The sequence below is a fragment of the Aulonocara sp. 'chitande type north' Nkhata Bay genome, linkage group LG3 (assembly GCF_057382095.1).
Source record: "Aulonocara sp. 'chitande type north' Nkhata Bay isolate Kocher_YH1m ecotype deep benthic linkage group LG3, A_spYH_male_GT1.1, whole genome shotgun sequence".
Classification (NCBI taxonomy): Eukaryota; Metazoa; Chordata; class Actinopteri; order Cichliformes; family Cichlidae; genus Aulonocara; species Aulonocara sp. 'chitande type north' Nkhata Bay.
This window is the reverse complement of record NC_141346.1, coordinates 39210977-39230164: the sequence shown is the minus strand read 5'-3', so window position 1 is coordinate 39230164 and position 19188 is coordinate 39210977. Positions and strand designations below refer to the sequence as shown.

At 38.8% G+C, this 19188-nt stretch overlaps 1 protein-coding gene across 1 annotated transcript; it reads right to left on the bottom strand.

Annotated features, from left to right (window-relative positions):
• Nucleotides 1-297: 297 nt before the first annotated feature.
• LOC147335620 (sialoadhesin-like) lies at nt 298-19014 on the bottom strand. Its single transcript, XM_086286090.1, has 14 exons — nt 18978-19014; nt 18703-18735; nt 14401-14667; nt 7683-7937; nt 7308-7583; nt 6851-7159; nt 5598-5852; nt 4796-5041; nt 3483-3602; nt 3308-3323; nt 3137-3228; nt 2861-2908; nt 501-563; nt 298-323 (listed from the first exon to the last, which is right to left on the bottom strand). Exons 1-14 carry the CDS (start codon nt 19012-19014, stop codon nt 298-300), a joined length of 2043 nt encoding a protein of 680 aa, XP_086142216.1.
• Nucleotides 19015-19188: the final 174 nt, after the last annotated feature.

Here is a 19188-nt window from a genome sequence, read left to right as displayed (position 1 = left end):
TTCTCTAACAAACCACTGAGGCCTCCACAGAGCAGCTAAATAGGTGACTTCTGAAGGTAAATGAATGCACTGGATTTTAATGAGGGATATCAGAGTACAGGTGGCTGAAAACAAATGCACGCCACACCTTTCAGATTTTTACTTTTTAAAATTTTGAAAACCATGTATCATTTTCATACCACTTCATAATTATGTGCTACGTTGTGTTGGTCTATCACAGAAAATCTCAATTAAAAAAAGGTGTCAAAATGTGTAGAAGTGCAACAGGTATGAATACTTTTTCCAGGTACTGTAAGCTCATGCTTTGTTCAGATTGATCAGAACTAAATACACAGATTAAAAAAGATGAAAAGAACAAAATAATACATTTCAATAAATGTATTATTCAAATGGGGGGGAATAAATGTCCCCCCTCCCAGCCCCAAAATGAATTTCATACTAATTAAAAAAACTTTCCAAACCAGGTTTTCTTTTTATAAAATTAACTTTAGTGTACTCACTCTTAGTTCTAAGATCTTTAAACTCAATAAGAGAGGAGGTGATGTCATCGTATTCATCTGAACCTGAAAAGTTCATATTTTATTTACAGGTTTGTAAAAACATATCACATGAAATTAGACTCATTAAATCAAAAACAAGTTTCATCTCTAACTGCTCTGTGATTTCCAGCACATATACTGTACCATTTCTATTTTTCACTTGTGTGACTGATTCATAGACGTCAGCAGTACCTAAAGAAAAAAACAAGCCAGGCTCACATTAATCATTTTATTACAGTTACACTAAAGATCAGAGCAAACACAGAAACACTGTGTGAGTCAAAACCAGGACTGTAAGATCTTTAAATGTTCTTTAAAAAACTGCTGAACACAAACTGAACCTGATAAATGTTCGTGTTAATGAAGGTTTAATAAAAGTTAATATCCATCCATCCATTCGCTTCTGCTTATCCTTTTCAGGGGCGCTGGAGTCTATCCCAGCTGTCATAGGTCGAGAGGCAGGCTACACCCTTAATGTGTGTATATGTGTTAGTCCCCATAGGGAAATCGTTCCTCTGCATTTAACCCATTCACCCAGTGAAGCAGTGGGCAGCCACCAATGCAGCACCCGGGGAGCAGTGTGTAGGGACGGTACCTTGCTCAGGGGTACCTCAGGGTAGCCGTCCAGTGGAGTTGAACCCCCGACCTTCTGATCATGGGGCCACCACTCTACCTACTGAGCTATCCCTGGACAGGTCGCCAGTCTGTCGCAGGGCTCACACACAGGGACAGACAACCATTCGCGCTCACATTCACTCCCACATTCACACCTATGGGCAATTTAGATTGATCAATTAGCCTTTCCCCACTAAAAGTCAATATTAATAATGATAATAAAGATGGTTTAAATACTGACCATGCTGAAGAGAGTCGTACACATGAGTTTCATTCTGGTTGACTCCATGATTTGTGGAGGAGCCCAGACTGTGACTCTCAGACTGGATCGACCTAAAACAGGAAATAAACATAATTGTCATGGTCCTCGGTCTTTTGACCCAACGGTTTGTGTTTTTCATTATTATGATATTGTGTTTGTTCTGTTTGTGTACTGGGGTTTAGACTTTTTAGTTCCCAAAGTTTGGTTTCTGTGTTTCCTCTGTTTAGAGTCTGCACTTAGAGTCTCTGTGCATTTCCTGTTTTATTGTGAAGATCCATGTCTTCTGTTAGTGTGTTCAGTTTATGTTTTCCCCTGTCTCATCAGTTCAATTTGGTTCAGCTGTGTCTTCCTCCTGTTTGCTATTCCACGTTTCCCTCTGTGTGTATTTATAGTGTGTGTCCTCGTGTGTTTGTTGCTGGTTCGTCTGTGTTCTTTCCCTGCATCATTCTGTGTCGTCCCCCGTGTCTCCCTGCATCATCATTTTGCCTTTGCTGTTTCTGTTTGTTTCACCTCTTTATGAATAAAACTCATTTGCATCTCAGCTGCCTGCATCTTAGGTCCTAATTCTCAGCCTCCACTCATCTGCCACGGCAGACGTGACAACAATAAACTCAAAAGCAACTGATGTTTGTTTAAAATAATAATAAAAAGTATTTTACCAACCTGGTGAAGCAGGAATCTGTAAGATAAGATAAGAATACTTTATTAATCTCAGAGGAAACCAAGCGGTCACAGTGGCTCAAAGACAGTAAGAACAGTAACTGACTAAACTAAATAATATAATATATCACAAAGTATGAATAATAATGCACACCACAAAAAGTAGAGAATTTCAATTCTGTTGTACCAGCTGCAAATGGCAGCATTTCATCGTGCAGTCGATGGATGTTAGTAGCAGCAGGTATAGAGTATTGCACATTGAGATATTTACAGACACCAGTGTGTGCATGTGTGCTTTCACATGATGATGTATGTTGTAGAGTCTGACAGCAGCTGGAAGGAAAGATCTCCTAAATCTCTCCTTCACACTGTGGGTGCAGCAGCCTGTCACTGCAGGAGCTGCTCAGTGCTGTCAGAGTGACCTGCATGGGGTGGGAGGTGTTATCAGAAACAGGGGTTACAGCTGAGCCACCATCCTGTCACTGACTACCTCCACTGGGTCATGAGGACGTCCCAGAACAGAGCTGGTCTTCTTCATCAGACTGTTCAGATTCTTTCAATTACAATTATTATGTTTAATTGTTTCACTGATATTTTGTGTCATCAGATCAGAATGAATGTTTGAATATTTAAAGTGAATGTAGTAAATAAACTCTGTAAAACTATCTAATAGTGAAATGTTCATATTTTATTTACAGGATTGTAAAAACATGAAATTAGTTTCATTAAATCAAAAACAAGTTTCATCTCTAACTGCTCTGTGCTTTCCAGCACATATACTGACCATTTCTATTTTTCACTTGTGTGACTGATTCATAGACGTCAGCAGTACCTAAAGAAAAAACAAGCCAGGCTCACATTAATCATTTTATTACAGTTACACTAAAGATCAGAGCAAAAACAGAAACACTGTGTGAGTCAAAACCAGGACTGTAAGATCTTTAAATGTTATTTAAAAAACTTGTGAACGCAAACTGAACCTATTAAATGTTCATGCTAGTGGAGGTTTAATAAAAGTCAATATTAATAATGATAATAAAAACTGTTTTTCAATGCTGACCATGTTGAAGAGAGTCGTACACATGAGTTTCATTCTGGTTGACTCCATGATTTGTGGAGGAGCCCAGACTGTGACTCTCAGACTGGATCGACCTAAAACATGAAATAAACACAATAAACTCAAATGTAACTGATGTTTGTTTAAAATAATAATAAAAAGTATTTTACCAACCTGGTGAAGCAGGAATCTGTGAAAGAGACAAATGTTATTACACATGTTTGTCATGTATAAATTGTTCCACTGATATTTAGTGTCATGAGATCAGAATACATGTATATGTGTGAATAATTAAAGTGTATGTAGCAAATAAACTCTCTAATACAGCATGAAAAGAAGAGGCTCTTACACTTGGACTGTCTGCAGCGATACAACAAGAGCAGGAGAATAATAATGAGAGAGACTCCACAAACCAGTCCAACCATCAACCACACAGGAGATGAAGAGCTGTCAGCTCCTGACACAGTTACTGCAACAACAAACAATAATTAATTATTAATAAAGTATAAAAGAAGAACTCTGAGAGCACAAATCTCTGCTAAGGCAGCTCACTCTGTTGACAGCATTTACTTTTAAAGGAAACAATATTGTATTTTCAGAGTATTTATTTTGTTTTATTTGTACTGTGAGAAGTTTGTAGTTCAGTAAAAATAAGTCCAAAGGCAGATTTTTTCAACATGACAACAAGGGCAGATGTGAAATGTAAAAGTGAGGTCAGAGGTCAAACCTAACATGATATCTTAAATCTTTATACATTACTTTCTATATGTTGACAAGACACAACACCTTTGTAAGAATCATAGTTTCTATGTTATAAGGATTTTTTTTAGTCATAAAGTTGACCTTGAAGACCTCGGTGGCTGTAAGCCAAATGTTAATGGATAGTTAACATGACTGCAGCTCGTCAGTGAGGTAACCAGGCAGGTCTGCTGGGATCCTTTCTAGGAAAATAAGATTTGTATGCTAACAGATTTTCCCCTTGTTTCAGTTTCTTCCTGCTTCAAGATTCATTTTCATGCCATCATTCACCTCCAGTCAGACGCCTGCCACCTTGGGTCATTACCCCCCTATTCACCACCACTGCTGCCCCCCTCGGAGCCTCTTCCTCACTTGCCTGCCTGCCCATCATTCAGCAGTTTCCACAGACCTCTGCTTTATCCTTTACCCCCAGCTAGTCTGGACTCCAAGTAAGGCATTGTTGCAGCCACTTTATGAACACTCTCTGTCTTGTCACATTCCCTCAGATTTCCTGCCCTAACTGCTCTCTCCTCTCCCACAGATCTGCCGCCCTCACGCTGTTATGTCCGCTCCTCTGGCCTGTCTCTCTCACCTCAGTTAAGATGTTTTTGTAGGACTCACTCCTTAAGTTTAGGTTCATTTATGTTTTGTTCTTGTTGACTGAGTCGAAGTTTGCAATCTGTTGTGTTAAATTATTTATCCTTTGTGTGAATAAAGAAACTGACTGATTACATCCTCTGCTGTTTTCACTTGAGTCCTGAATCACAACGATATTAAACCTGACAATATAGAAATATTACATAATAGTTTTATAAAGTTCTGACTAAATAGACCCAGATGGATTTAAACATTAAAAGAGATAATATCATGTTATTTCTCAAGCATGAAATCCATTAAAATCCATCACGTTTTGATCCTGCTCACCTTTAACTGACATCCAGCTCTGTGCTGACTCTCTTCCTGAGTACTGACACTTGTAGAAACCTTCATCAGACTTTGACACTGCAGAGATCTTCAGCTCCCCTCGGGGATCATTTTGAATAAGTTTGTCATTGTGATAGAAAAACACATTGGAAAGTATTTTTTGTGTTCTCAAACTGCAGCTCAGACTAACAGAAGCTCCCTCAGTCACAGAATGAACAGGACTCACCAGGATAGGACCATCATCATCTGTGAAACAATCACAAACATATTGTTTCAGTCACATCAGCTGGTGCACACTTTTAGAAAAAGCTGTGAGTCGTGTCTCATGATCTACATGCAGACCTGGTTTTCTGAGTGATTATGAGGACTGGAAATATAGTTGGGTTGTTCCCTGCAGGAGTCAAATTATTGACGGTGACATTATTGAATGGTTGAAGGTGAAATTGTAAATGTTTGTATGTTTGTGTTATTTTGCATGACGTGTTTCCCAAATTTCTCTCTATTGAGATATTAAAGGTTCATCTAATGTGACGACAGAGATGTTGAGCTTTGTTGAGTTTTATTCTGACAGAGAAAAAAAAATACTGTTGGCAAATTATGACAAACTGGATTATGAACGGATGAAGAGAAATTAGACCAACATCCAAGAATATTTTGATGCTTTGTTGCCTGAAATTGTCTGAAATTCTCATTTTTGTTTGTGTTGCCACATAGAATTACTTCACATACAGCAAAGCTGAGACAAATGTTCATGTGACGTCTAAATCATTCAGATCCAAGAAGTAAATGTATAATAACATACTCTGTACAGTGATGTTGACTGCACTGCTGAACTCTCCTGATCCAGACTCACACCAGTACACTCCAGTATCTGACTTTGATGTGTGGATGTTACATGTGGATCCAGTCATTCTCCTACAGACAGAGAGTCGGCCATCAGAGAACTTCTTCACTCTCCACTCAGTGAAGTTTCCCTCACAGGTCAGTGAGACAGAGTCAGAGGTGAAGTGTTGCACTCTGTCAGGACTCACTGTGAGAGACGCTGCTGAATGAACATCTGGAAACAACATGCAGTGAAGAGACAAAGCTCACAGATGTTAGGATTCAAAATATCACAGTGAAAATATTTGTTTGTTTGAAGCTTTTGTTTTGAAGATCAAATTTAATAGTTCAATATGATAAAGTGTTTGTTTGGTGAGACAACACTGAGTCTGACAACAAGCCCTGAATCACACAGACAGTCAAATCAATGGAAAACAAAGGAGCCGAATACTGACATGTTTAAGATGATCTAACCCACATGCTTTATCTGCTGGCAGCTCATGTAGAGCTTGGTACAGGTCATGTGACATCATGAGCTTTGAGTCATCACTCTCAGCATCATCCACCTGATACAGATCACTCTGAACACACTTCAGTCATTTGCTGTAATGCTTCTGCCATAATTCTGTGATATTGTCTGTTTCACAGATTCCTTCTACAGTGAGATATTTTGCAGCAGCAGGACCAAAACTAAAAACCTTTGAAGTATATTTTAAATGAACAATAACAACAGCTGTTATTTGTGACGTCTTCTTCTAGCGTCCATCTGTAGTCAGTGTTTGTCTTGTATTTGTCAGAGCTGTTAACCTGCCTGCTGACATCTTTGTTTCTTTATTAACTATATTTGACTTTTTATCTGAACACCTACCTGAGCACTAAACAAAGAGTCTTAACTGTGTAAATCCTGTCTGTGCACTAAGTAAAAATAATCAGTGCAAACAGAAACATGAGTTTAAATATCAAAACATTTAAAATCTCATGGATGTCTTTTGTTTTTCATGTTATCTCATTAAATAAAAACTGAAAAATAAGAAAAGGAAACAAAGAAATTCAGTTTGGTTTGATCACAGAGAGAACGGAAAACATTCAGTTCAGTTCTTCTTTTGGGAAGTTTTAATATAAACGGAGATAAATGGTTGTCATGGAGATGAGATTTTAATGGTCTAAATGTTGTTGAATAAAAATGATGACCTAACATGAACTTATTGAAAGGACAGAGAGAAACAAACTGACCTGCAGACCAGACAAACTTTGGTTGACTGTGATCAGTGTGATACTCTGGGTCTCCTCTTCCAGCTCTGCACACATATCCTGCTGTGTGTGTCTGTCCATGAATGATGTAGGAGTCCTGTGCAGTCCCACTGCCATCAGGTAGCAGCTCATAACTGGAGGATTTATAGTTGAATGTTTTCAGATCAGGAACAGCTTTATACCAGTAGAAGCTCCATCCTGCAGACAGATGTTCAACCTCACAGTTCAGAGTTACTGAGGCTCCAGGACTCAGCCATGATGGAGACACAGTGAGGACAGGACGGGGTTTATCTGTTCAACAAAGATTTTCTCTCAGTGAACATGTAGTACAGTCTCTGAACAGTGAGCTCAGTTTATACAAAGAATAATAATCTCAGTCTATATGAACAGAAACACATTTTACAAAGTGTTCAAACAGCTTAAAGCAAATATGACTTACTGTCAGAAACTGTCAGTGTGACTGAATCACTCCACTCTGTTGTTTCATGCTGTGAACTTTTCATTCTGCCCTTACAGCGATAGTTTCCACTGTTGGATGATGAAGCAGAAATAATCCTGTATTCATTTAGATTTGGAGGTTTTCTGATGCTGTTTGTTTTCCACTCATAATCCCACTCAGTGTCTCCTCCATGGATCTCACATCTGACAGTGATCGTCTCTCCTCCGTATATCTCAGACCAGTTTGGATGCAGAGTCACAACAGGCCTGTTTGAGGCTGTTACTGTTCAAGAAAGTACAATAAAAACACATGAAAGACAAAAGGTTCAGTTACCATCAGATGTAGTGCTTTGTAGGAAGTTACATTTACACTCACCAGTTGTGTCAATCCAAACTGACTCACTCAACTCTGTGTAGTAAACTGGTTCTCCTCTTCCTCCTCTGCAGCTGTAGCGTCCTCCATCTGAGACACTGATTTGTTCATTTGTCACAGGTTGATAAGATTTCCAATCTGTGTACCAGTAGTATTTCCATCCAGATGATGATGATGGGTTCACAGAGCAGGTCAGGGTCACACTGCCCCCTACTGGAACAGCTGTCCTATCAGCTCTCAGTTCAGCCTTTGGTTTGGCTGCAGTTCAGTTTAGAACAAGAACATAAAAGTAAAAATGACTGAATCAGAACAATTTAAAGATGGAAATATGTAAATGATCAAATATCACAAAACCATAGTTGAGATAAAACAAACTGTGCCACACAAAATATTCTGTATTTCTGTTTTGATCAAAACAGTGAATTTGTTTTATTTACTTTTGTGTATTTTAATTTATTACGTACATGCACATTTCAAATAATTAATTTGAAGCATGACTGAGTTTATTGATCAATAATGAGGAAGCAACCCAGGTCAATATGATCTGATTGTATTTTGAACATGTGAGAATTGCTCCTAAACGAGTGTGAGCAGTTATCATTTCATTGGTGTTGTTTTTTACTTTTGTTTTTGGTGTACTGGGATTTGGTGAGTCACAGTTGGTTTTCTTTGGTGTCAGTTAGCACGTTATGTCCTTGTGTTCTTTACTAAATCTGATGTTGAAGCCTCTGATAGCTAAGATGAGACCTAGTAAGGTTGTTTTATATTCTTTTGCTGTGGAAGCTGACATTTCCTGTCGCACAGATGTGTTTAGACCACACTAATACGCACAGTCAGCTCTACCGCTGACATTACAGGGAGCAGTTTGGATGTGATTTCCAGCTGAGCTGTTAGGAATGCTGGAATAAGACTTCAGTGTTTGTGTTGCAAAACAGATCAGGTTTATCAGCCGAGAGCAGATCTCAGAACTGAAATCTGAGACTGTTGAATCTTGACGGTGATCCACGCCTAGGAGATCTGAACTTCCACTGAAATCATCTGTTCCTGCTGGATCAACTCATATTCCAGAGATCAGGAAACTGACTCACACTTCTGAACTGTGATACGACTCCACCAGTCCACTGAGTCGACTCATATTGATCAAAGTTTGAAGAGCAGCTGAAAGAAAGCTGGTTAACCCTGTAGGAGCTAACACAGGTTAACTTGTAGTTCACACAGGTAAGAGTTCAAACTAACCTGAACTAGACAGAAAGAGAGATTTTTACATATTGTTGTTTAATTTTATTTAAATATTTTATTCTGGTTTTCAGATGCATAAATTAATGTAAACTGGAAACTGTTGTATATTTATGTGTCTTCTGTTTCCAACCTACAAGTTCAAAGTTCACCCTGGTCCTGGTATGTATTATTGGTTATTGGTTGTCATTTTATTTTAATTTTGTTTTATCTTTAGTGAAGTATTGAGTTTTCCCATGTACCATGAATGCACCGCTGCACTGCTCATGTTAACTTTCTTTCACTGCAGCTCTCTGCATGCTGCAAGGTAAAAATTTTTGTATATTGCACTGTGTTTAAAGGGTAAAAGAACCCCATGAAACATAGTTTTGAGCACTGATTTTGTTTTGCAGATGCACAAAACTGCTGTGGTGGGGTGGCTGTAGCTCAGAAGGGTTGGTGGTTCGATCCCTGGCTCCCCTAGTTTGCATGCCAAATATCATTGGGCAAGATACTTATGGCGTATGAATGCGTATGATTGATAGTTAGAAAGCACTTAAAGTATAGATAGTAATGCCTGTGTGAATGGGTGTGTTGTATAGAGCGCTTTGAGTACTCCAGGAGAGTAGAAAGAACCAGTCCATTTACCATGTGGAACTTGCAATCCTGTAACATGTTGAGCTACAGAGTTCATGTATTGTGTGAGCAATAAATTAACTCCGGTGAGTCTCTGATTGTGCAAATTAAATTTGATTCACAGTCCGGTTTCTAATTTATAAAATTTATAAAACAGCTTCTATGTGATTGTAGAAGCTGTTAACGATGTCTTCGATGTGTCAGCCCTGTGAAAAGTGTGCTAGTGTATCCACATGTGCTACCTTTGCAGGTGCAAGTGTTGCATTTTGAGAAGAATTTGATTTTGAGGAAAGAAAAGCTAAATTTGAGTGAACAAAATGAATTGCTGTGTGCAAAAATGTATTTCAGTGTTTGTTGTTATCCACACACACACCAATAGCAGCCCCTTTTGCTCTGTTTTTGCATTTGCGTTTGCTCGCAATGTGTTGCTTGCGCTTCTCATTTCTGCCCAGCGCGTTCAGCTCTTTCTGTTAGTGGTGGGCGGATCGATTCAAATATCGATAGTATCGATCCCAAGTCGGCATCGGTATCGGATCGATACTAGCCTGGTGAGATCGATTCTTTACTTTGAGTTCTGCTTGTTTGCTATGCTGTGCTTTCGATAAAAACGAAACAACCAGGTCACTGGACTCACCGCTCCTGTGACAGCGGAGAGCACTTTGCTCCCTCTTCCCCCACTCTTATGTTTCGGTGTTGCACTGACACGTCATGTGACTTAGACACTTTGGGGGTTGTTAAGTTGTTTACATATTAATTATATTTTCCTGTTTTTGTTGTTGAGAATTTTAATTTTAATTTTTGTATTAGTTTATCAACAGTATTTGTTTTAATTTGTTTACTGGTTTGCGTGCACTTAAAAAAAAAAAAAAGAAAAAAGATCGCCACCACGGCAGACCCGATGGCATTTTCATGCTTTGCAGCATCATTTATTCTTACAATAATCACACAGTTGCTGTAACAGTACATTCAACGGCTGCAGCTCTCCCGCTGGCAGCCGGACACATCATAGGGTTGCCAACCGTCCCTTAAAAAACGGAATCGTCCCGTATTTAGAAACAAAAGTACACGTCCCGTATTGAGCTAATAAGGGACGCACTTTGTCCCGTAATACAGTGAGAATCAAAAGTAGTCTATAACTTTTAATGGAATTAACGCTTTGTTTGAAAACATAATTCCCAGCCCCTCTCCTGCTTTGTGACCAATGAGCTGACAGCACACTTATGACAATTCGAGTATGACAATTCAGATTACCGCTCATCTCATTGGTCGAGGAAAGGTCGCTTACGGAGAAAATACCGGAAGACAACAGATGACCACAACAAGAAGCATGGCCAACAGGGAAACAAACGCCGACACTGCGGTGCAAGTCTCGGACGACAGTACACCTAAAGCTGGGCAGACACTGTGCGATTTTTTCAGTCACGTTATTCAGCTCCTGCTCAAACTGCACGATTGACTCGCAGGGGTTAGAAGTTGGTAGGTCACGATGCAGGTCTCACACTATACCGCCCGATGCTCTGATGCGACCTGAGTGCTCACACTGTGCGTCCATAACATGAAGGTTATAACAGAAAATCTGTCGCTCTCTCTGTCTTTCACTCACACAGACACGCCACCACCACCATCAACTTTGCTAAATTGCTAATGAAAAACATTGATCAGGCAGCTGTGAATGAGCAGCAGTGTAAATCCAACTATTTTCACGGTTGTTGTGGTCGTGATAATTTTGTGATGCCACATCGAAAAGGCTCGGATGAGCTTTCCAAAGTTCTACAAGTTGTGCCTCCATCGCTTGTGTCCAGATCACACGCCGCACAGCCGAGCTGCTCCGTCTTTTTCACCGACGTTTACCTGTTTGCGCGTGAGCAGTGTGAGCGGCTCACGAGCGATTGATGATCGGGAGCTGGTCGTGACGTGTTAATCACTTCTCGTTACCCCACGTATACTACACGACGCACGATGAAGGCCAAAATCGGGCCAATCACCAAATCGGTCGCACGACTCAAAAATCGTCTCAAAATGGGCCAAAAACCGTACAGTGTAAGCCCAGCATTAGAGCAGCAATGTTTGTTCGCTCAGAAAGAAAGAAGGGCTGCAAAAGCACAGGGAGGAATGGGAAAAGGAAAACACTGGGCTGGGAAAATGCACGATAACACCTATAAAGCGCACTGCACTGTGCCGGAGCACTTTTTCCATAGGCATGCTTCTAGTGGTGGTAGGGTTGCCAACTCCCTGAAAAATAAATAAGGGACACCTCGTGGCCAGGGCCAGGCAACCCAGTTCACCCTTCACAGTGTGGTGAATTTTGTAGCTCTTTTTTTTGTGTGTGAAATTATTTTTTTAACCATTTGACTTGAATTTGATTTAAGCAGATGCATATTCTTTGTGATATGATCCAAACGGGACAAAAAAAAAAAAAAAAAGGAAAAATAAAAATAATCTTAATTCTAACCAATATAGAAACCATCTAATAGATCACATTAGTCTTGATACAGCCTCTGCCATCACATTTGATCAATCCCTCTGGACTACTTTGATTGGCTTCATCACCTAGTGGGGGTGGGGGTCATGGTTTAGTTCTGCCTTCGCTATTGTGGTTGATATGGGGGTCGGGACGGCCTTAGGGCATCTAGGGATTCCCTAGGGACGTTTTCCCTGTAGGGCCTAACGCGGGGTTGTGGCCATGACCTGGTTAGGGGCTCTGGTGGCTCTTAGTTGGTGTTTTCCAAAAAAAAAGAATTTACTTTGTAAAGTTATATTTTATTTATACTCCAAAACTCACAGATTTTTCTGCTTTACATTTACTTTGAGGTTAAAATCAGCGTGAAGCTGGGAGCCAGTATGAAAAATGGGAGTGCTGGGATCCTATGTGATGTGTTTGAGCTCAAAGCCTGGCAGCTTAAATCTGTTTGGTCTGCAGTCATTCAGCTGATTGTTTGCTTAGACTGTTGCAGTAATCTAGGCAGGGGCACCGTAAGAGGAAGAAAAGTGATAAAAATTATTAACCTGTCACCACAAAATATTGTTTGCTTCACACTGTACTTTTAAATGTTTATGTTTCACAGTGTTAGTTTTGTTTTTTTCAACAAAGAAGAGGCTAGAGCAGCACCTCTGCAGGACAAAGAGACTGTAGGATGGGTCTGTTAGAAGTAAGGTCTGTTTTTCAAAAAAGAAAAGTGAGACAGGTGGAAATTAAACTCAGAGGAAGTCTGCATGAAAAGCTTTCCTACTATTAGTCAACTTACTTCACTTCTAACAGAAAACAATGTGTTTGTGTGTTTTTTAGTCAACATGCAGTTAGTTGGTGCAGTCAGACCCTTTGTACATATATATGCTAAATCACTTATCTGCTAACCTGCTGGCAAGACAAACAGATCAAACCTCTGGCTCAGGCTTAGCTGTCCCACTGCCTCTGCACCCACACTCCTGAAATTGAACCAGCCCACTGATATCTGAAGGAGGAGCTGAGTCTTTTATGTCAAATGTGTCCAGTTGAGGGAGGCCCCTTGGGAATTGTATTTTTTTTCTGCACACTATTTATTTGGTAATCAAAGAGTAATTTGAAGGGCAAACTGTGCCAAAAGTTCAGGCAAAACAATCACAAAGGCCCAGTCTTAGTCTTAGCCTGTGTTTTAGTCTGCTTCCAGGAACAAATAGAAGCAACTTTTCAGCTGACCTTAGAGTTCTGTTTGGAGTTTGTTTATTTAAAAGATCAGAGAGCTACGAGGGAGTAAATCCATTCAGAGACTTAAAAACAAACAATTAAATAATCATTATAGCCTGGCTGCTACCAAAATAAAGCATATTACACAAGAATGGATGAAATAAATGCATGAATTACTTTCTTAAAGTGAGCAGATGACATAACGAACATCATTTTTGCAAATGCACGAAACCTTTTACAACACAATTTATTTATTTCTCAAATGAGAAACTGTCATCAAAGATCACCTGCAGATTTTTTTCAAAGAGAGTTCTGAACTTTTTCAGAGGAACAAGGTTACACTTAAGAGCAAAACGAGGGTCTGAAGGTTCAAATAATACAATTTTTTTGATCGTTTACATTCAAAAAAATGAATTGCCAACCATGATTTTATGTCATCACAGCAGTCTAGCAAAACTTTTAAATAGACTGTAAAACTCATGTCATCTGTTGGAAGGGTGTTTTATAGGAGTTTGATGGGCAGCAAACATTAAAATCCCCAAGAGTTAGGATGCTGTCAAATCTTTATATGATTCCAAATAAAAGGGTGGAAATAAAATCCTTGTTTAACTTGAGGGGATAATAAACAAGCACAGGAGGAGACAGATCCACCATAAATAATTATAGTTCAGAGCTGCCATAAATATCAGCAGTGAGGTGTTGGCATATAAAAGGGTTCAAATAGATGCAAGACCTCTGCTGTGACCAGGTTCCTGCAGGAAGCTGCCTGTGACTGTTGCAGGTGGTGAGAGCTTTCAGTCAGCTGAACGAATTAAAACCTTTTTGAGTTCCACCAGGTCTCAGCACAGAGACATATTTTAATTTGTTTTACTTTGTTTAAAAATGTATATCCAAAGAATTACTTATGTTATAACTGCCACTATTTAATAGCATAATTACAAACAGTAATTTAAGAAGTAAGAAATGTCTTCTACACTATTTTATAGATAAGAAATTCAACATTAAAAATATAAAAATATTATAACATATAACAATATAACAAAATCTTTTTCATACTTCAGATGTTTAACTTTGAGTCTTTACTGTTAATTTTTATCAAAGCCATTTTTGCTACTTTTGATAATAAACAACAAATAAACAAAAAAGCCTTCGGTGTGTTACAATATAAATTAAAAACACAGTGTGAGTGAAATATCTCCAACTTACGTTTTACATTCAGTGTGATGACATCACTCCACTCTGTCCAGGACGAGCCTCTTGTGGCCCGACAGCTGTATCCTCCACCATCAGACTCACTAACACTGCTGATTGTGTATTCATTGGATGTTGGAGGTGTGTTTAACTTGGCTGGACTCCATTCATACGTCCACTGAGCTCCTTCACCTCCCTGAATCTCACATCTGACTGTGACTGTCTCACCGCTGTATATCTGAGGCCAAGATGGCTGCAGTGTCACAGTGGGCTTAGGCAAAGCTGTTCAAACAAAAATATATCATTAGCACACTGATAATTGGACTTGAAAATCAAAAAGTTCTTTCTTTTAAATAAATAAATTAAATCAGGTAATTAACGGATCTTTATATTCAACAGTTTACTTATTTCGACATCTTTACATTTCCATATTTATACATTTATGAACATATAATCAATGAGTCATCAGTTAGCTGTTGTTTCCTAACAATGTTGTTAAACCTCCAGTGATGGATTCAAAGCTGGAGGCTGCTCTGCTCTCATAAACTGTTCATAAAATGTGAAATACAAAGTTTTTATGTGGCACCAAAGTCAAAACTGGCAAAGAAAAACTAAGAGTAAAGGTTCAGTAACCAGGAAAGGAGCACAAACTGTTTTTTAAATCACTCTAAAAATACAAAACAGCACCATGAACTCCTCTGTGTCTGTAAGTGATCTGAAGACTGAACAAAGGTGAAACGATGCACTGAGCCTAATAATTAATAATTTGACAGATTTAGTGGTTTAAGTACTGGTGATTACTGAATATTGAGTTCCATTACAATTTGGAGAAGACCTTTTTCAACTCTCAAATTTTTTTAAACTCATCAGTTTCCTGAATAATGACTGAATCGCTTTTAGTTGTGACTAAATTCGTGTTTCTTCTCCTTCCTCTGCAGGTGTAGATGCCTCCATCAGAGACAGAGATTGCACTCTTAGAGCTAAAAGAGATGATCTCATTTTCAGATGAGGTTTTTCTGAACAGAGTAATTCACCTCACAGGTCAGTGTCACACTGCCCCCTGCTGGTGTGGTTGTGCTGTCTGCTGTCAGAATGGCCTTGACTTTAAGTTCTGTAACTTAGACAAATATGAGGCTATTATTGTGGTCCTTTTAGTGGAAGAAGGAGAAACCCACCACATCTGCCACACAGATGTTCCAGCTGGTTTTATTTCCTACTGCAACTGAGACACAAATACAAGGTGAAGAGCAGGTGAGCCTGGCTGAGTAATACGCCACCTGGTGGTTTGTTCTGAGTGTGACAGAAAGCCTGAGCCTGTGAGCCTGAGCTCAGGGTTAATGAACCCTCGATTACAGAAAACCTTCCACACTCATCTGTGGATCTGTCACAGCAGCAGTGCAGCAAAGGTCACAAGTAATAAAACAGACAACAAAGAGAGCAGGTGAGCTGAAACTTGACCACATGTCTGTATTTTAAGTGCTTCATGCAAAACTTTAAGACTTTCCAGCTGATAATATCTGTGCACACAGATGTTTCGACATATTTACAAACCTGATCACACACACAGAGATAATAAAATGCACACGAGGGTTAATATATATACACATGACTTTGCTACAGTAAAATCTCCAAACTAAGCTACTATCATAGAAACACCAAATTAGAGAAAAAGTATTTTGTGTCCATTCTTCCAGTAGAGTCCACACACTTGCAAATATGTGTCTCTGTAACAATGAGTGGAGTGCAGAGGTGTGAACTTAAATGCAGGAAGCAAAATAACTTAAATAAAGCTGAACTAGCTGAAATACTCTAAAAATGGAAACATACAAAGAATCAAAATGTTAAACTAGAAATAAAAAAACTGTCAATAGAAACAACTAAGAAATGAACACACGTGAGTGTTCACAGATGCTCTGACAAAGACTGACAAGACACAGCAGAACTATTTATATATGAAAGAAACCAAACCTTCAAATTAAAGAGGAAATATTTTTTTAAAAAGCTAAACAAAGATGAGGAAGAAGCACTCAGACTAAAATGATGAAAGACCATGACAGTCATAATAAATCTATATCAATGGCACTTTGTCGAGTTTGTTTTACTTGTTACTCTTCTGTATGTGAAGTCTTATTCATTTATGACTTGAACAACTTTTTTTCAAGAGGACACTGAGGCAGACAGCACACCATGACACTATAAATAACTGAGAGTAAAAATTCATAATAAGACTGATTAAAGTCTTCAGGCAGGACTTTAACTGGCTGATCTGTGGTTGAGTCTGTTTTCAGATTAGAGTTACCTGCATTTACCCTAAACTCATCACGCTGTGCTGTAATCAGTGTTGGTCAAGTTACTTGAAAAAAGTAATCAGTAACTAATTACTGATTACTCCCCCCAAAAAGTAATCCCGTTACTTTACTGATTACTTATTTTCAAAAGTAATTAATTACTTAGTTACTTAGTTACTTAGTTACTTTTTAAAAACACGATTTACAACCTGAAGAGGTGATAAAGTGATAGATCTTTCAGCCCAATTCTACTTTTTCTACATAATCCATCATACAAAATGTAATCAAATGGAAAAGTCTCTTTTTAAAACTTGTTTTATCAGTTTTAATCTTTTAACTTTATGCATCAAGCAAAACATTTAATTATATGCAACATTCTCTGACTTGAATAAATTAGTTTAACATTTAAACCTATTTTCTACACATTCCAGCACATAAAATAAAATAATTTTTGTGTTTTCACTCACTCTTTCAAACAGATGCAAGTAAAACACAGCAGAAAATAAATAAAGTCAAAGACTCAGCGGTCCTTTTGCTCTATTTTCACCTGTAAAGCAGGAGCAGGGTAGGCGGAGGGTTACCCTGGTGCAGGTGTGCTGCGGTCAGTTGAAGAATCCGCGCGAGTGTCTCTGTGAGTTTCCCATCACGTCGTAGCTACTCGGTGCTTGCTCGGAAGTTTAGGGGTTTTTTTCGCTGTAAAAAGAAGTTTTCTTCCCACGCACGATGGACGCTAATGTTTTTGTCACTTTTTATGGAATCAAACTCAAAGTAAGGTCAGTACTTCCACACTTTAAACGCTGCACGCTCATACTCTCTCCCGCACTCGATATATTATCCATTGTTGATCTGCACACAGCTGCTGTCACCAACGTCGCACTTGCTTACGTCACTGTCATGAGACATTCTCGCAAAAAAAATCACGGTTTTAGTAACGCAGTAACGCAGCGTTCCTACGGGAAAGTAACGGTAATCTAATTACCGATTTTGCAATAGTAATCCCTTACTTTACTCGTTACTTGAAAAAAGTAATCAGATTACAGTAACGCGTTACAAGTAACGCGTTACTGCCCATCTCTGGCTGTAATACATTAGATTGATCCTCCAGTTCATCAGCATCTTGTGAATCAAAACTGTGATGTGTGAGGATGGACAGATAAATACTCATGAAAAGGAAATCAGTCAGTTTCACGGCAACAAACTCTAGTAAATATAAAGTTTGTGTATCGGCTGAGTGAAACATCTGCTCACATGGTTGCACTCTTGATATGATCTTTTAATATTTTAACCAATAAACGCAGTGGAGTGTGAGCTGTATCATATACAATATTTTGTCCCTCAGGTTATTCCTGAAATATAGTTTGTTTCAACTTTGTTATATGACGGGTCACATTTATTCATCCGCTTCTTCCTGGTCTGCTCATGTCAAAGTCCGCCATCTAGTGGTTAAATGGAGGAAGTGCCGAGTAATAATGGCCAGAGCTCCCTGTCTGTGATAGTTCTGCATCTGCTGCTCTTGAGATGGGATAAAGTATAAGTTTGGGCAGATGATGGATTGTTTCTACATATTAGTGCTCTGTCCTTCTTGTGGGTCTGTGAAGTTTGTTACATTACTACTGTAAGCTAACTTTTAGTGCGTTGTTTTACCTGTTAGCATAAAACATGTCAGCATGTGGTATTTGTATTTACGTCACTTGACAGGCTTTGTCCATTTATTGTTAATGTTATGATCTTGCATTGGTCATGTGACATGTGTGCATCTACACTGAGATTAAATGTACCTGTTCTGTTTTGTTGTTACAGTTTTACAGACTGAAAGTGGTACAAATGGTACATCAGTAAAAGCTCTGAAGAACGCCACAGTCTCCACATGGAGCGCTTACTGAAGCCATTTATGTTTAACTGCACAGGCTGAATAGAAGCATTGAGCCTGTGCAGAAGATAACATGTAAACACAGGGAGGATATTATTGAGCACATTATAGGAGATAACAGCTACATATATGAACAGGAAGAAAATAATCATTTCTTACCTTCAGCATTTCCACAGATGACAGTACTGAGCACTAAAATAATGAATAAAACCTCATCAGACATTATACAATCAAACTGTTGTAACACAGTGTGCAACTATAAGTGATGCAAAAAGCAGCAGTGTATCAAACATTTAAACACTATAAGAATCACAAGTCTGCTTTGTTCCAGCTCTCAGGTAAACAGGTTAAAGCAGTGACTCACTGTAATTCTCACAGATCAGAAACATTTTCATTAATCGCTGCCGTTCAAACAATGTCAGACGTGTACTTACAGAAAAAGCCCATCATGCAGAGCAAAGAGTGCCCCATCGTCACATCCAGCCTGCTGCACTCTGATCCTCAGATAATCAAACAGTTTTAGTTTGCAGATAAAGAGAAGTTGTGTTTAATATAGATACAACAAGAGTTTTTCTACAGGCTCTTATTCTGATTGGTCTCTCTGTGCTTCCTGCCGTTACACACAAAACTCAAACAGCTCCTGTA

Excerpts from the sequence above, each read along its gene's own strand:
- LOC147335620 (XM_086286090.1), bottom strand. The coding sequence starts at position 19,014 with ATGGGGCACTCTTTGCTCTGCATGATGGGCTTTTTCT. Across the intron at positions 7,938-14,400 it reads CATCACACTGAATGTAAAAC|CCAAACCAAAGGCTGAACTG; the intron begins GTAAGTTGGAGA and ends ACTGAACTGCAG. Across the intron at positions 7,584-7,682 it reads AGTTTGGATTGACACAACTG|CCTCAAACAGGCCTGTTGTG; the intron begins GTGAGTGTAAAT and ends GAACAGTAACAG.